Source organism: Eubalaena glacialis, chromosome 12 (genome assembly GCF_028564815.1).
Source record: "Eubalaena glacialis isolate mEubGla1 chromosome 12, mEubGla1.1.hap2.+ XY, whole genome shotgun sequence".
NCBI lineage: Eukaryota > Metazoa > Chordata > Mammalia > Artiodactyla > Balaenidae > Eubalaena > Eubalaena glacialis.
The window spans coordinates 52,307,164-52,325,545 of record NC_083727.1 but is presented as its reverse complement, the minus strand read 5'-3'; the positions used below and the strand labels follow the sequence as shown (position 1 = coordinate 52,325,545).

General features: G+C 34.9%; 1 protein-coding gene across 1 annotated transcript in view; it reads right to left on the bottom strand.

Moving 5' to 3' along the window:
- SEC63 (SEC63 homolog, protein translocation regulator) overlaps positions 1-18,382 on the bottom strand; it is a 68,809-nt gene that overhangs the window by 14,594 nt on the left and 35,833 nt on the right. The window contains exons 9-16 of the mRNA XM_061206759.1: positions 16,700-16,794; positions 16,468-16,600; positions 15,000-15,092; positions 14,179-14,333; positions 12,714-12,861; positions 10,964-11,046; positions 3,077-3,136; positions 2,698-2,871 (exon numbers count right to left, since the gene is read on the bottom strand). Coding sequence (XP_061062742.1) covers positions 2,698-2,871; positions 3,077-3,136; positions 10,964-11,046; positions 12,714-12,861; positions 14,179-14,333; positions 15,000-15,092; positions 16,468-16,600; positions 16,700-16,794 — 941 coding nt within the window. The remainder of the gene's footprint in view (positions 1-2,697; positions 2,872-3,076; positions 3,137-10,963; positions 11,047-12,713; positions 12,862-14,178; positions 14,334-14,999; positions 15,093-16,467; positions 16,601-16,699; positions 16,795-18,382) is intronic.

The window sequence follows — 18,382 nt, the reverse complement described above, 5'->3', positions numbered from 1 at the left end:
CCAATATTAGGAATAAAAGAGACATAACTACAGATCCAAAAGACATTAAAAATAAGGATATTATGAATAACTTTGTCAATAAATTTGACAACTTAGAGGAAATGGACAAAGTCCTTGAAAAACACAATTTACTAAAACTGATATAAGAAAAAAAGTGGAATATGTTAAATAAATGGACTCTACAATTAAATCCTTTTTCAAACTCCAAGCCCATACGGCTTCTCTAGGTAATTCTTTCAAATAAGAAACAACCCAATCTTATATACCCTTCCAGGAAAAAGAAAGAGAGAATAATCCCTAACTTGTTTAATGAGGCCAGCATAAACGTGATCCAAAACCTCGCAAGAATATTACAAGAAAGAAGAATGACAAACCAACTTTCTCTCATAAAAATAGATGCAGGAATCCTAAACAAAATATTACTAAATCCAGATAAATATTTAAAAAATACTATGTTATGAGCAAATGAGATTTGTTCCAGGAATACAAGGATAGTTTAAAATTTTTTAATTCATCAGTATAATTAGTCACATTAACAGAAAGGAGAAATATCATACAATCATCTCATGATAAAAAACCAAACTGGGAATGGAGGGAACACATCCTTAACTTGATAAAGAATATCTACAAAAACCCTATACCTAACCTCATACTTAGTGGTGAAATAATGTTTGCTTTCTCCATGAGATCAACAATAAGAAAAGGGTGACTGCCATCTTCACTTCTACTGCTAATCAACATTACACTGAAAGTTCTAGCCAGTACAGTAAGGCAGAAAGGAAGAAACCGCATAAAGATTAAAGTAAAGCTGTCTTTATTCCCAGATGGCATGATTGTGTATGTAGAAAATCTTTTTCTTTAAATACCTACAAATAGTTAGAATTACTGTCAATTCATCAAGAATCCTTGATATAAGGTAAATATTTAGAAGGCAACTACACTTCTATACACCAGCAATAAACACTGAAGAATGAAATTTTTTTAATGTTATTTGCAATAGCACTAGAAAGGATCAAACACACAGGAGTAAATCTAATGAAAGATGTGTCATATCCTCTGCCAATGGAAATCACAAAACACTGCTAAGAAAAATTAAGAAAGATCCAGTTAATAAAGATAAAGCATAATTATGAATAAAAAGAGTCAATACTGTTAACCTGTGAATTCTTCCCATATTGAATCACAGAGTAAACACAATACCAATCTAAATTCCAGCAGCTTTTTTTGGGTGGAAATTCTCAAGCTTATTCTAAAATTTTAGCTGGAAATGCAAAGGACCTAAAATAGTCAAGACAATTTTGAAGAAGTAAAATAAGAGTTTGAGGACTTACATGACCATATTTTAAGACTTAAAATAAAGCCACAATAATTAAGACAGTGTGGTACTGGCACAAGAAGAGACAAATAATCAGTGCAATGGACTAGAAAGTCCATAAACAGATTTGCGCATATACACTTACGGTAACTTTTTTACAACAAATCACTATTGCAATTCAGAGAGGAAAGAATGATCTTTCCAATAAATGGTGCTAAAATAAGTGGTCTATAATCCCAATCTCACACTATTCACAAAAATTTAAGATATAACACAGAGCTAAATTTAACAAGTAAAATAATAATACTCATAGAAGAAAACAAAAATATCTTCCGTTCCTCGTGTCCTTGGGATAGGCAAAGATGTCTCTAACAGAACACGAAAGCACTAACCATAAAGACTGATGAAACAGACTTTATTAAAATTAAGATCAAAAGCTCCACTAAGAGAGCTAAAAGGGACTCATATCCAGAATACATAAAGGAATCCTACAAATCCATAAGAAGAAAAACAACCCCAAAATAAAAGAGGATATCCAAATGGCCAGTATGTACTTGAAAAGGTGCTCAAAATCATTAGTCATCAGGTAAATATAAATAAAACCACACACAGGAAAAACACACACACACACCCACACCCACACCCACACACACAGATACCACCACAGATCCATCACAGTGGCTTAAATAAAAAAGAATGGTAAAACCAGGTATTGGTGAGGATGTGGAACAGGACTCATATTTTGCTGGTAGGACCAAAAAATGGTAAAACTTTAGAAAATGGGCTCTTTCAACAAGTTAAACATACACCTATTTTATGACCCAGCAATTCCACTGCTAGGTACATACCCAAGAAAAATGAATGTCCACAAAATGACATGTACAAAAGCAGAACACCTTTATTAAGAATAGGCAAAAACCAGAAAAACCCATAATGTCCACCAATCACAGAACAGATAAATTGTGGTATGTTCATATAATGGAATATCTCTCTCTCTCTCTCTCTCTCACACACACACACACACACACACAGCTGCTGCTACACACTGTACAGATGAATGTCAAAGACACTATGTTGAATGAAAGCAGCCAAACAATTCCACTTATAGGAATTTTAAGAATAGGCAAAACTAATCTATGGTCCTAACAGTGAGAATAGTGGGGAAGGCCGTGGGGGGTGGATGGAGGGGTCACTGACTGAGAAAGGTACAAGAGAGCCTTTTAGGGTGCTGGTAAGGTTTTATATCTTGATCTGGGTATAATGGGTACACACAATTGTAAAACTTCAGGAGCTGTACACATAAGATTTGAACATTTTAGTGTATGTTAGACCTCAATAAAGATGATAATAACAATAATCTTTACATAAGATAATAAACTTACGCTCCCAACGACTCCATTAGCCTGCTTTTGTTTCTGTTGCTTTGGTTGTGATAAGGGCACAGGTGTAGGTTTTTTTTTTAAAGGTTTCTTTTTTTTTGATTTAGCAGTTTTCTTGGGTCCTTTACTCTTCTGTTGCCATCCTCCTTTTGTTCTGTTCTTGTTAGTATCACCCTGCTGTAAATCACAACACACATGCACACTCAGAAGTTGTAGCACTAGTTTCATTTGGAAGTCATAGTAAATTTTAGATGGAAATGGCTAAACTAATAAATGTTGTAGTAAAGTGAATTACTCTCCCACAGCAATATAAATCAATCAGAGAACTAAACAAAACAGTTCTTTCACCAGGAAAGATAGATAGGAAAACTGAAGTTTTTACCCCATCTTCTGCTGGCTGTTCCTCTGCAGCACAGATGGACTGCTCCTTTTCAAATACTTCCTACAGGTAGTGAGAAGAAAAATATAAAGTCTGTCAACCTATATTTACCTTTCCAATAAAGCAATCTTTCAATATATATTATCAGTAAGTTTTTTAACTGCTGACAACTGCAGGAGGTGGGGACAAAACCATGGATAGACAGGAGACTTGAAGCAATTACTAAATGATGTATGTGTGCAAATTTAGCAATCACTAAATGACGCTTTAGAAGTTACCTTCTGAAATATCTCACATCTGTCTTGAATATATTTTGAGAAGTACACTCTACTTAAATTTATAAATGCAATGCCTTAAAATATGTAAACTCATTATAAGTCAGTCATATTTCATAATTTAAATTTTTACTTTTATTCTAATAGTAATCAGACATGACTATTTTAAAGTTATGAGAATTTGAACATATTACATTATTCTCTAACATTAAAACTTCACGAGATCAATATTAGTTTATTTATGATTGTAAGTGATATTGCTGATATAACTGATATAACTTAGATATAACAAAGAAGTGGAACACCAAATCTTCATATCCTAAAGACATACCCACCCACCAAATAATCCATTTAGAATCAGTACAGAAGCTATAAATTTAGGATTTGAAATCCAGTAAGAATTTAGCAAGAATCTATACTAGAAGACGACAAGTGATATGGGTTGTGTTTCATAAACTCCCTAGAATTATTAAAGCTAACAAGTGAAAACAACAACTGTTGGGCTCAAACTGTTGGCCTAATGCATCGGTCAGCAAACTATGGCTCACTGTCTGCTTTTTAAACAAAGTTTTATTAGAACACAACTATGCCCATTTGTGAGTTCAGCAGTTGCTACAGAGACCGTACGGCCTGTAAAAACCAAACATATCAATATTTTTTAAAATTAATTAATTTCTTTTTGGCTGCGTTGGGTCTTCGTTGCTACGCGCAGGCTTTCTCTAGATGCGGTGAGTGGGGGCTACTCTTTGTTGCGGTGCGCAGGGTTCTCATTGCTGTGGCTTCTCTTGTTGTGGAACATGAGCTCTAGGCATGCAGGCTTCAGTAGTTGTGGTTCACGGGCTTATTTGCTTCGCGGCATGTGGGATTTTCCTGGACCAGGGCTCGAACCCATTTCCCCTGCATTACCAGGTGGATTCTTAACCACTGCACCACCAGGGAAGTCCTGAACATATTATTTAATAACTGGACCTTTATAGAAAAAGTCTGCCAGCCTCTAGCCTAATTCTATCATCTCTGCTTCATTTCTTCACTTATTAGTTGAGTTCTAATGCTTAATTATGCTGAGATACAACTGATGAAAGAACTGAAAGATAAATACTTGATTCTTTCCCTTCCTCCAGGGCACTTTTTCTTTTTCTTTTACTAATTACATGAGAAGTGTCAACAGCCCAAGGCCAATTTTGTGCTCATTTCTCAGGCTGGGAATTTCAAAGCCTGTGGGCAGTGTAAGTCTAGATTCTAAACCCAATCCTGACCACTGGCTTAGAGCTTCCTCTTCTCCCAGGAGGCACGTCTCATCCAGAGTCCATGATACAAATGCTTCCTTACCACTTGCTACCATAAAACAGTATCTTTGATTTGATATGTCCTACTACAAAATATGCTTTTCCTACCAGAGGTTTTAGACATGGGTTTTAAAGGTAGCATAGGTTTCCTACAGATGCCAATAGACCTCAGAGTAGAATAGGCTAAAATCTACCACTGGCTGAATAAAACTGAGCTGAAATACTACAGTCTATCAAAAATGGGTTACGACTATAGTTGAAACTTGGGAGTTATACTTGGCTTGGGAGGTAATATAAATATGTAACAGAAACTGAGAAAAACAAGATGCAGGAAACATATACATTATGACTGGATTTAATGAAAAAGAATGAAAAAAGTACCAGTATACATATACATGCATGTACATATATGCACTGAAAAGGTCCAGATAGTAAACACGAGCATGGAGAAAGATACAAAAAGATTAACACAAGACTGAATTCTGGTCATCTGGGTCTGACAAGGAGGTTTCCTGAGGGAGCAGGGGTGAGATAAAGGATCCATGATAAAACTATCATTTAACTCTGTGGGTATTCATGCATTAGGCTAGCTAAAGGGATGAGCTTCAAAACTGATGATCTCAGAGTGGTAGAATTTTAGGTGATTTTAATTTCTTCCTATACTTTTCTGCATTGCCTAAATTTTTTTCCCCACACAGCATGAATTTTTCACATAATTAGGAAAAAAAGCTAATTTTACTGTACGTTTTAAAATAAAAATAAAAGGGAGTAAATTCTCAAGAATTGACTAAAAAGAAGTAGGTAGAGGGCAGACAGCAGAAGCAAGAAGAACTACAATTCTGCAGCCTGTGGAAGGAAAACCACATTCACAGTAGGACAGACAAAATGAAAAGGCAGAGGACTTTGTACCACATGAAGGAACAAGATTAAACCCCAGAAAAACAACTAAATAAAGTGGAGATAGGCAACCTTCCAGAAAAAGAATTCAGAATAATGACAGTGAAGATGATCCAGGACCTTGGAAAAAGAATGGAGGCAAAGATCGAGAAGATGCAAGAAAAGTTTAACAAAGACCTAGAAGAATTAAAGAACAAACACCTAGAAGAATTAAGAACAAACAAACAGAGATGAACAATACAATAATTAAAATGAAGAATACACTTGAAGGAATCAATAGCAGAATAACTGAGGCAGAAGAACGGATAAGTGACCTGGAAGACAGAATGGTGGAATTCACTGCCGCAGAACAGAATAAAGAAAAAAGAATGAAAAGGAATGAAGACAGCCTAAGTGACCTCTGGGACAACATTAAATGCAACAACATTCGCATTACAGGGGTCCCAGAAGGAGAAGAGAGAGAGAAAGGATGCAAGAAAATATTTGAAGAGATTACAGTTGAAAATTTCCCTAACGTGAGAAAGGTAATAGCCACCCAAGTCAAGGAAGCGCAGAGAGTCCCAGGCAGGATAAACCCAAGGAGAAACATGCCGAGACACGAAGTAATCAAATTGACAAAAATTAAAGACAAGGGAAAATTACTGAAAGCAACAAGGGAAAAATAACAAATAACATACAAGGGAACTCACATAAGGGTAACAGCTGATTTCTCAGCAGAAACTCTACAAGCCAGAAGGGAGTGCCATGATATATTTAAAGTGATAAATGGGAAGAACCTACAACCAAGATGACTGTACCCAGCAATGATTTTATTCAGATTCGACAGAGAAATCAAAAGCTTTACAGACAAGCAAAAGCTAAGAGAATTCAGCACCACCAAACCAGCTCTACAACAAATGCTAAAGGAACTTCTCTAAGTGGGAAACACAAGACAAGAAAAGGACCTACAAAAACAAACCCATAACAATTAAGAAAATGGTCATAGGAACATACATATGAATAATTACCTTAAACATGAATGGATTAAATGCTCCAACCAAAAGACATAGGCTCGCTGAACGGATACAAAAACAGGACTCATATATGTGCTGTCTACAAGAGACCCACTTCAGACCTAGGGACACATACAGACTGAAAGTGACGGGATGGAAAAAGATATTCCATGCAAATGGAAATCAAAAGAAAGCTGGAGTAGCAATACTCATATCAGATAAAATAGACTTTAAAATAAAGAATGTTACAAGAGACAAGGAAGGACACTACATAATGATCAAGGGATCAATCCAAGAAGAAGATAGGACAATTATAATTATATATGCACCCAACATAGGAGCACCTCAACACATAAGGCAACTGCTAACAGCTATAAAAGAGGAAATCGACAGTAACACAGTAACAGTGGGGGACTTTAACACCTCACTTACACCAATGGACAGATCATCCAAACAGAAAATTAATAAGGAAACACAAGCTTTAAATGACACAATAGACCAGATAGATTTAATTGATATTTATAGGACATTCCATCCAAAAACAGCAGATTACATTTTCTTCTCAAGTGCACACGGAACATTCTCCAGGATAGAGAATGTTGGGTCATAAATCTAGGGTCACATCTTGGGTCATAAATCAAGCCTCAGTAAATTTAAGAAAACTGAAATCATATCAAGCATCTTTTCTGACCACAATGCTATGAGATTAGAAATCCATTACAGGGAAAAAAACGTAAAAAACACAAACACATGGAGGTTAAACAATACGTTACTAAATAACCAAGAGATCACTGAAGAAATCAAAGAGGAAATCAAAAAATACCTAGAGACAAATGACAATGAAAACACGATGATCCAAAACCTATGGGATGCAGCAAAAGCAGTTCTAAGAAGGAAGTTTATAGCAAGACAAGCCTACCTAAAGAAACAAGAAAAATCTCAAATAAACGATCTAACCTTACACCTAAAGGAACTAGAGAAAGAAGAACAAAGAAAACCCAAAGTTAGTAGAAGGAAAGAAATCATAAAGATCAGAGCAGAAATAAATGAAATAGAAACAAAGAAAACAATAGTAAAGATCAATAAAACTAAAAGCTGGTTCTTTGAGAAGATAAACAAAACTGATAAACCTTTAGCCAGACTCATCAAGAAAAAGAGGGAGAGGACTCAAATTAATAAAATTAAAAATGAAAAAGGAGAAGTTACAACAGACACCACAGAAATATAAAGCATTAAAAGAGACTACTACAAGCAACTCAATGCCAATAAAATGGACAACCTGGAAGAAATGGACAAATTCTTAGAAAGGTATAATCTTCCAAGACTGAACCAGGAAGATATAGAAAATATGAACAGACCAATCATAAGTAATGAAATTGAAACTGTGATTAAAACTCTTCCAACAAACAAAAGTCCAGGACCAGATGGCTTCACAGGTGAATTCTATTAAACATTTAGAGAAGAGCTAACACACATCCTTCTCAAACTCTTCCAAAAAATTGCAGAGGAAGGAAGACAATAAAACTCATTCTATGAGGCCACCATCACCCTGATACCAACACCAGACAAAGATACTACAAAAAAAGAAAATTACAGACCAATATCACTGATGAATATAGATGCAAAAATCCTCAACAAAATACTAGCAAACAGAATCCAACAACACATTAAAAGGAACATACACCATGATCAAGTGGGATTTATCGCAGAGATGCAAGGATTCTTCAATATATGCAAATTAATCAATGTGATACATCATATTAATAAACTGAAGAATTAAAACCATATGATCATCTCAATAGATGCAGAAAAAGCTTTTGACAAAATTCAACACCCATTTATGATAAAAACTCTCCAGAAAGTGGGCACAGAGGGAACCTACCTCAACGTAATAAAGGCCATATATGACAAACCCACAGCAAACATCATCCTCAATGGTGAAAAACTGAAAAGCATTTCCTCTAAGATCACAAACAAAACAAGGATGTCCACTCTCACCACTATTATTCAACATAGTTTTGGAAGTCCTAGCCACGGCAATCAGAGAAGAAAAAGAAATAAAAGGAATACAAATTGGAAAAGAAGAAGTAAAACTGTCACTATTTGCAGATGACATGATACTATACATAGAGAATCCTAAAGATGCCACCAGAAAACTATTAGAGCTAATCAATGAATTTGGAAAGTTGCAGGATACAAAATTAATGCCCAGAAATCTCTTGCATTCCTATACACTAACAACAAAAGATCAGAAAGAGAGAAATTAAGGAAACAATCCCATTCACCACTGCAACAAAAAGAATAAAATACCTAGGAATAAACCTACCTAGGGAGACAAAAGACCTGTACCTGTACTCAGAAAACTATAAGACACTGATGAATGAAATCAAAGATGACACAAACAGATGGAGAGAGATACCATGTTCCTGGACTGGAAGAATCAATATTGTGAAAATGACTATACTACCCAAAGCAATCTACAGATTCAATGTAATCCCTATCACATTACCAGTGGCATTTTTTACAGAACTAGAACAAAAAATCTTAAAATTTGTATGGAGACACAAAAGACCCCAAATAGCCAGAGCAGTCTTGAGGGAAAAAAACGGAGCTGGAGGAATCAGACTCCCTGACTTCAGACTATACTACAAAGCTACAGTAATCAAGACAATATGGTACTGGCACAAAAACAGAAATATAGATCACTGGAACAGGATAGAAAGCCCAGAGATAAACCCACACACCTATAGTCAACTAATCTATGACAAAGGAGGCAAGGATATACAATGGAGAAAAGACAGTCTCTTCAATAAGTGGTGCTGGGAAAACTGGACAGCTACATGTAAAAGAATGAAATTAGAACACTCCCTAACACCATACACAAAAATAAACTCAAAATGGATTCGAGACCTAAATGTAAGACTGGACACTATAAAACTCTTAGAGGAAAACATAGGAAGAACACTCTTTGACATAAATCACAGCAAGATCTTTTTTGATCCACCTCCTAGAGTAATGGAAATAAAAACAAAAATAAACAAATGGGACCTAATGAAACTTAAAAGCTTTTGCAAAGCAAAGGAAACTACAAACAAGACGAAAAGACAACCCTCAGAATGGGAGAAAATATTTGCAAATGAATCAACGGACAAAGGATTAATCTCCAAAATATATAAACAACTCATGCAGCTCAATATTAAAAAACAAACAACCCAATCAAAAAATGGGCAGAAGACCTAAATAGACATTTCTCCAAAGAAGATATACAGATGGCCAAGAAGCACATGAAAAGATGCTCAACATCATTAAAGAAATGCAAATCAAAACTACAGTGAGGTATTACCTCACAGCAGTAAGAATGGGCATCATCAGAAAATCTACAAACAACAAATGCTGGAGAGGGTGTGGAGAAAAGGGTACCCTCCTGCACTCTTGGTGGGAGTGTAAATTGATACAACCACTATGGACGACAGTATGGAGGTTCCTTAAAAAACTAAAAATAGAATTACCAGATGACCCAGCAATCCCACTGCTGGGCATATACCCAGAGAAAACCATAATTCAAAAAGACACATGTACCCCAATGTTCACTGCAGCACTATTTACAATAGCCAGGTCATGGAAGCAACCTAAATGCCCATTGACAGACGAATGGATAAAGAAGATGTGGTACATATATACAATGGAATATTACTCAGCCATAAAAAGGAACGAAATTGGGTCATTTGTTGAGACATGGATGGACCTAGAGACTGTCATACAGAGTGAAGTAAGTCAGAAAGAGAAAAACAAATATCGTATATTAACGCATATATGCGGAACCTAGAAAAATGGTACAGATGAACTGGTTTGCAGGGTAGAAATAGACACACAGATGTAGAGAACAAACGTATGGACACCAAGGTGGGGAAAGTGGCAGGGGGGGTGGTGGGGTGCTGGTGGTGGTGGGATGAATTGGGAGATCGGGATTGACATATATACGCTAATATGTATAGAACAGATAACTAATAAGAACCTGCTGTATAAAAAAATAAAATAAAATTCAAAAATTCAAAAAAAAAGTAGGTAATGAAATTCTCAACAATAATCAATAATTAATCTCTGTATAACACTTTACAGTTTAAGATACCCACACTACCTTGTAATTACAATGTTTTATAGGGAATTAACAAATCATCACAGGAAGAATTAAAGTATTTTTCAACTTTGTGTGTGTGTGAAAAACTAATGTGAAAACTATAAAAATTAATTTAAAATTCCAAAACAGCTAACAGAACCTGCAAAATTAGATTTTCAAATCTACAATAAAAAAATTAATTAATTAATTTAAAAAAAAATCTACAATAGTTTTGACTCTGAGAATGTATAACTTAGAATGAAAGAATATAAAAACCTTAACACGTAACTCTTAAAGCATAAAAATACAAACAGACTACTTACTGCCATTGTTTGCCTTGTCAATTTAACCAACACTGTAACTAAGGATCCTACTGTGATGTTGTTGCTATCTTCATCATCCAATACTATAAGATAAAAGGAAAATAAATAAATAAAAATCAAGCTCTATGTCAAGGCAAACAGCAAAACTTAACTTATTCAAATCAATCTGGTATTTCAGTATTTCAAACATACAGAGTTTTAAACCTACTAAATAAAAAATAATTTATTGACTATCTACTCTTTAAAAAGCTCTCTAGTAGATGCCTTCAACAATGTACTCATTTAATCCTTAAATCAGCTCTATGACGCATTATTATTATTTCTTTAAAGAAGATACTGAGGTTCAGAAATAAAGTAAAATGCCCAAGGTCACAAAATGGCTATATCGACAATGCCAAGTTTCAAACCCAAGTCTTTTAAAACAGAGTATAATGTTAGGACTACAACAGCTTTCTCTCACAGTGATATAAAAATAGGATTCTGTCACTCTATTAAATTGTGCAAACTTTATACTCACAAGATCTTACCTATATGAAAAAATGCGTGCCTGTAAGAATAAAATAATTAAAACTAGTATTCTGAGCAACAGTAAAGATATTTTAAGGCAAGAACTTGAAAATATTGTTTATATTAAAAAACACTTTAAAAACATTTTTTTGCAATGTTTTTGCAATTGTTTAATTTTTTAAAACCACATTTGTGGGCTTCCCTGGTGGCGCAGTGGTTGAGAATCTGCCTGCCAATGCAGGGGACACGGGTTCGAGCCCTGGTCTGGGAGGATCCCACATGCCGCAGAGCAACTAGGCCCGTGAGCCACAATTACTGAGCCTGCGCATCTGGAGCCTGTGCTCCGCAACAAGAGAGGCCGCGATAATGAGAGGCTCGCACACCGCGATGAAGAGTGGCCCCCACTTGCCGCAACTAGAGAAAGCCCTCGCACAGAAACGAAGACCCAACACAGCCATAAATAAATAAATTAAAAAAACAAGAAAAACAAAAAAAAGCCACATTTGTTACACACATCCCCAGAAGTCTAATAATAAGAAAACTGAACTACAAGCCCTTTAAAAACAGAGACCATTCCTAACACATCCTTGTATTCTTGGTCCCACAAGAATGTTTTCACAATGGCAACTTAGTAAATGTCAAAGCTCAGAACAATGTCACAATGAAGGAATGGAGCAGAATAATCTCTAATTCTGTCACCATTCTAAGATACTATATTCAGCTCTAAAATGGGAACTCACAGGACAATTATGTAGGTAGAAAAATAATCTCTATTTTTTTTTCACTCCAAGCAGACATAAAGACAGAAGTCAGTCAAGAAAAACACATGAAATGTGCCACAGAGCATGGTGATTTTCAAGATTTAATTAATATAAACAAGTTAGGTTTTTTAAAAATTAATTTTAGAACTAAGCAGATATCTTATACTAACAATAGATATATTTCAAATATCCTTCATTACATCTAGAAATCTCTTTCATTCTTTGAAATGTTAAGATCTTCTTGAAAGCTGAACTACAGAACAGAAGCATCCTCAAACCTAAGCCCATTAGGAGGATAATAAAAGTAGGGTTCTCAAAACTAGTAAGTATACAACATCCTCCATCACAGCAAATCTGACAGGTAAACTACAGTTCTGCAAAGTCTAATTAAAAGTTATTAAATGAAGTGTTTTGAGGACCTTGAGCCAAATTAACAAAAGCCAATCTATCAAAAGGGAAGCAATGGGAAACCTCCCATTTACCCTGTGATTTTATGTCCATGGTCACAAATGGGAAACTCCCAAGGACAGCCATAACCTCTTCATACTTTTCATCTTCAAGGAAGTGCAATAGATTGTGACGATCTGATTCTTTTAAACTCACCAAATCCTGGATAGTCTTAATTTTGTACTGAATTTAAAAAGAGAGAGAAAGAAAATAAATCCCGAAGTCATATAACTTTACGTAAAAGGAAAATTATTAGCATGTTTACCAAAACAAAATCCAAAAACTTTTAGAAAAATGTTAAGATTATATACATTCCAAAGCAGAAAATACAACTTCACTGCATTTCATGGCCTTTTTCTCCAAGGAAATTTAAATTTAAGAATTTTCTTTATTACAAAGTTAATACACAGTTACTTTTTTTAATTAGAAAAAATAAAGTTAGAGGAAAAAAATAATAACATTCATATAAACTCTTGACCCAAGCAAGAACGACTGTCATTTGATTTGTTCAGTTTGCAGACATTTATTTTTAATAATAAAAACCTTTAAGAGTATGAATTTATGTCCAAGTAACAGCTGTATGCACCCTTAAGTTTTACTATGCAATACTCTCATTTTTGTTATTTTCTAAATACAGCTATCTGTTATTGCAGTAAAACCCAGCCTGGCTAAATGGATACTCAGGAGAGGATTTTTTAATTTCTGAGTATTTGGTGCCAGTTATTAATTTTTACTTTCACCGATAGGGATTAGCTCATGAGGCATGTGAAATGGCTGCTTCTGAATTCTGAAGTTTACAATTATGACTTAAAATGTGATCAAATTTATGAGTAACACACTCGAAAGGAGAAAACTCTGATGCAAATTTCTAATATATATTTATTAGTTCTACCTTAACACTATCAAATCCAATGTCTATCTTCTGCCTACTTTGTCTAATATCAATATATACAAAGTAATATTTAAAATCTCCTACTAAAATTACAATTTCATTCCACTTTTTCTTATATTTCCTCAAGTTTTCATTTATATTACATTTCTTAAATATCTTAAGATTCATTATCATAATCTATATACAGATTGTATTTTCTAAGTAAGAATTATCTGTATTTGATCTACTTATTTTTTGAATGCTTAATTTTTTTTGTTCATACTCAACCAATAAACTATTGCCCAGCCCTTTAAGCCACGAATGAAATAAATGGAAAGTATATAGTGCATTTTTACTTAGTACGTTTATTTTTGGCAACATAAAGAACAAAGTGTTGACTGCTAAAATGCACTGACTCCCAAAGTAAACCACTACAGTAGTAAAATATTACAAAACAGCTACCTAATCAAGAAAGTATTAACAGAATCACTTGAGGGATAGTTTTAGAATGTTTAAAACATTGTAAATCTAAGAAGTTCATAGTAACCATTTCTAGAAAAATTTTCATTCATGTTACCTTTAAGTGACAGGACAAACTGCTTAAAACTAATTTTAAAGTAGCAAATTACCTTTTTATGATTAGAAACCCTTCTAAGATTGTCTTCTTCAATGTGAGGGAGCTGCAGAAGGGGAGACTTAAACTGCTGAAGGCCTTGCACAGCCATCTGGGAAAGCTTCATGCAGTTTTCCAGGGATGCCAAAGTTGGAGCACGAAACTCCCTTTCTTAGAAAGAACAGAAGAAAAGCAAAACAGGTCTGGACTTTTTATATGTTCAGGAGTACACAATTCATCACAAAAACAAATTCATGTGAACATCCTTAACACCTCAAATTTTACGATCACAGTGTTGAATTTCCTTTAAAAGTTACTGGGTAAGACACAGAAGATACACAAACTTGGTCAAATGCACATACTGATGTCATGCCAAAAACTGACATCATCCATAACAACAAAACACAACCAGTATCTCTTTTTTAAGGGTCTCTCTTTCCATTACTGACCATAAATAAACTCCCTCGTTCTTTTTTCCATTATGTAAAAAACACTACATGTCAGATGAATCATCATCACATCACTTAAAGAATTACTTCAAACTCATTGTTAACCTAATTCTAAAACTACTCAGAGGAAGGAAAAGGGTATTTTAAATCTTTGCAAACAATAAATAACAATAAAACAATGAAAAATTAAACTCAAAAAACATAAGTTACGATACTTTACATAATGAAAAATACAGGAAAGAAATAAGAAAAACCATGAACAAAACTGGGAAAACTGATTCACCTTACAGACAGAATTATACTAAGCACCCAAAAATCTTAAAACTATGAAGTATAATCTGTATGTGCTTGCAAGAAAAAGTACAACATAATTATGCTTCCTCCTCACCTTCACGGCTCCGGGCCATTATTATTAGTTGGCAGATTACATTAACCATCTCTTGAAGTAGGGCAGGGCATTTTTTCAGCATAAATTGCTGATCTGCAAAACAATAAAACACCTGAAACAAATCATTCTTCTTTTATGATGAAAACATCTTTATCACCTGTAGTCCAAGACGAATGCTAAATTTAAGCTGTCACACAAATTTTTCACATGACCTCAGAATATTACAGGTTGAACACCATAGTTTCTCCTCGGCAGCACTATGTCAAAAATCAATCAGAAAACCCTACCTCAAATTAGATGTGTCAAAGGCAAACTTTTAATATTATGGTCTTGGGCTTTATAAATTACTCCCTACCTTTTTTTTTTGAAATAGCCTTAATCTTAAATTTAATCATAATCTTACTAATTTAAGAACTTCAAAATTCTTCTTCTTGTGTACCTAAATTCCTGTAAGTATAATTATGGATAAGTCCAAAGACTAAGATTGAGAATAAATGTCAGCTAAATGGAGAGAGGAGGATAGGAGGAGGAGGAGTGAGACAGACACTTTCATTTATACTGCATATAATAGTTTACCATTAAGATCATCCATTGGGGTTGGTACTCAACCTAAAAAAAATCTGTTCCCTGTTTCTTAGATAATTGGTAAAAATGGAGATGGTTTCATATCTGTACAGAACATTAGGAACAGAATTACTAGTTAACTTGCAACTTCAATAAACAATGTCTAAATAGCGCTCCTTGATTCCATCATAAGCAGCCTATCCTATCATTAATCACTGAGCATCAACTGACCTTGTTTTCAAAGGCATTTGATTGCATTATTGGCTTAAAGCAGGGCTGGGGGGGGGGGTTGTTGGTTCATTCAGAAAGAAAATTCCCTAAGGATAACTTTCTTTTAAAACTTCCAGTTGAAATAATGCAAGTGAAAAGAGATGACACTCAAATTCATGACATCCCTGAAAACACCACTGTCCCAATCCACTGCTTTTCTTTTAAGCAGAATAGATGGCTTCAAGTACTTATGAAACTTTAAATAAAGATTAAACAGACACTTTATTGGTAACTACTGCTGGAGTATGATGGCGGTACTGGTGGCGGTGACTGAGACATCTGTTGTGAAAATCCATTTTTTTCTTGCCCCAAAAGGCTTACAAAATCCTTTTTTAAAAGTCATCAGGAATTATTGTATAATCTGCAACTGACTTAACATTTTTCATAGAGAGTATTCTCTCACCTTGAAATACAACATTTTAACATTTGCCAAAACATCTGACTTACTAATACCTTCAAAGAATTTGTGAAGTAATTATGTACGTAGCATATAGATTTGTTTTTAAAAGGTCCTTGAGTAATTATCTGATTGAGCAAAAAAGAACAGTGACAAAAAAACACAGCACCATGAGGTCTAATTAAATCCACCTCTTCTGTACCACTAAAACCCTACAGATATTAGAATCACAAATACCTTCTTCAAGGGTCTCAGGAATTTTCATTCTAGCAAGATGAGACAGTAAAAGAACTCTGGCCTTCAGGCTATATGGGCAGGTAAGTGGCGGCTCATTCTTCTTTAAATTAATGCTGCCAATTTCTCTGATTAGCTAGAGTAAATAAAATAATTATTTTAAAATGTATACTTAAAAAAGCATTAACTTTATATACTTAAATGTTTATCAAGGAATTTGGGAGACAGGCCTAACCTGAGGTATTAGAATATTATCTGTTGGTCTGCTTGTGGCATCCTTGTTATACTGAGGATCAAATTCAGAGGCTCCAGCCAAGACCATGATAAGCCCTAAGAAAACAAAAGAAATATGAAGAAAAATAAATTTGCTCACCCATTAATCCGCCTCCCATGATACTTGGTTAATCCTAGAGTGAGGCAGTTTTCCAATCACACACAATGCTAAAATCATCTGAACTCCACTATCATAAGCATTAATCTCTCTCATAACAAAAGAAACATCTCACTTTTTAAAATGTGTGCAATATTACCTATCACAAGTAAATAGAAATACACATCAAATTAAGGGCCCAGAAGCAACTAGGTGCATTAAAATCACTACAAATAGCATCGGTTTCTAGACCTAAGCATGTGTTCCACAGAAATTTATAGCAGGAAGTATTCTATGTGATGTTACTAACTGCTTAGTAAAAAAAAAAAAAAGGGCGGGGGGGAACTCCATGGCTAAATAAAGCTGAGAAATAAGAGTTAAAAAGAGTTTCAGGGCTTCCCTGGTGGCACAGTGGTTGAGAATCTGCCTGCCAATGCAGGAGACACGGGTTCGAGCCCTGGTCTGGGAAGATCCCACATGTCGCGGAGCAAATGGGCCCGTGAGCCACAATTACTGAGCCTGCGCGTCTGGAGCCTGTGCTCCGCAACAAGAAAGGCCGCGATAGTGAGAGGCCCGCGCACCGCGATGAAGAGTGGCCCCCGCTTGCCACAACTAGAGAAAGCCCTCGCACAGAAACGAAGATCCAACACAGCCATAAATAAATAAATAAATAAATAAAGCACACCTAGTATTGAAAAAAAAGAGTTTCTGGTTTCTTCACTTCATGACTCCTCAGAGCCTTGAGTAAACTAAAATATACTGTAATTTGCAGAAATTTTTATTATGGAACCCTGGAGGGTTTTGTGGGAATAGTGTTCCTTGAAATACACATGATGTGAGGTCACATATATTAGCATTACTCTCGTTGGCCTATACAAGTTCTTTAATGACTGGCACTATAGTCATCAATCTTACCTTACAGCAGAAAATACATGCAACATCCTCACAAAAAGCAGGACGGTACAGAGGTTAAGTGTGTAGCTGAATGACCTAGAACAATATTCTTCACCTCTCTGTGAGCCTCGGTTTCTTCATATGTGCCTGACACACAGTCAGCATAGTAATGTGTGTGAGCTATTACTATTACTACCCTCAAATGTTTGAATGAAAACAACTAAGACAGCTATATAAATGGTGCCAATGCTAAAACCAAGGATATATAACCAAACCCACCAGCTAAACAAAGCTTTTCTGATAGGATTAATTGTTAAGGCCAAGTACCATCCTCAGAAATGAAATAGAAATCAAGATCACTGATCCAAAAAACACATTAAAACAGGTTACAAACATGAAACAGTTTCATAAGGGAGAATGTTTATATATTAATATTTCGATCCAGCATAAGGAAGAGTCATACATGTACATAAGGGAAGGTAACATTCACTCATTCCTCAGAAATAAAAGATCTGCTCATTCTTCAGAAATATAAGATCAGTTCATTCTTCAGAAACACAAGATCAGCTCACACAGTCATATGATCCTGAGGAATCTCTTTCTCACTACCAAGAAAGTTAGTAAAATTGGCAAATATGAAATACGAAAAAGTCC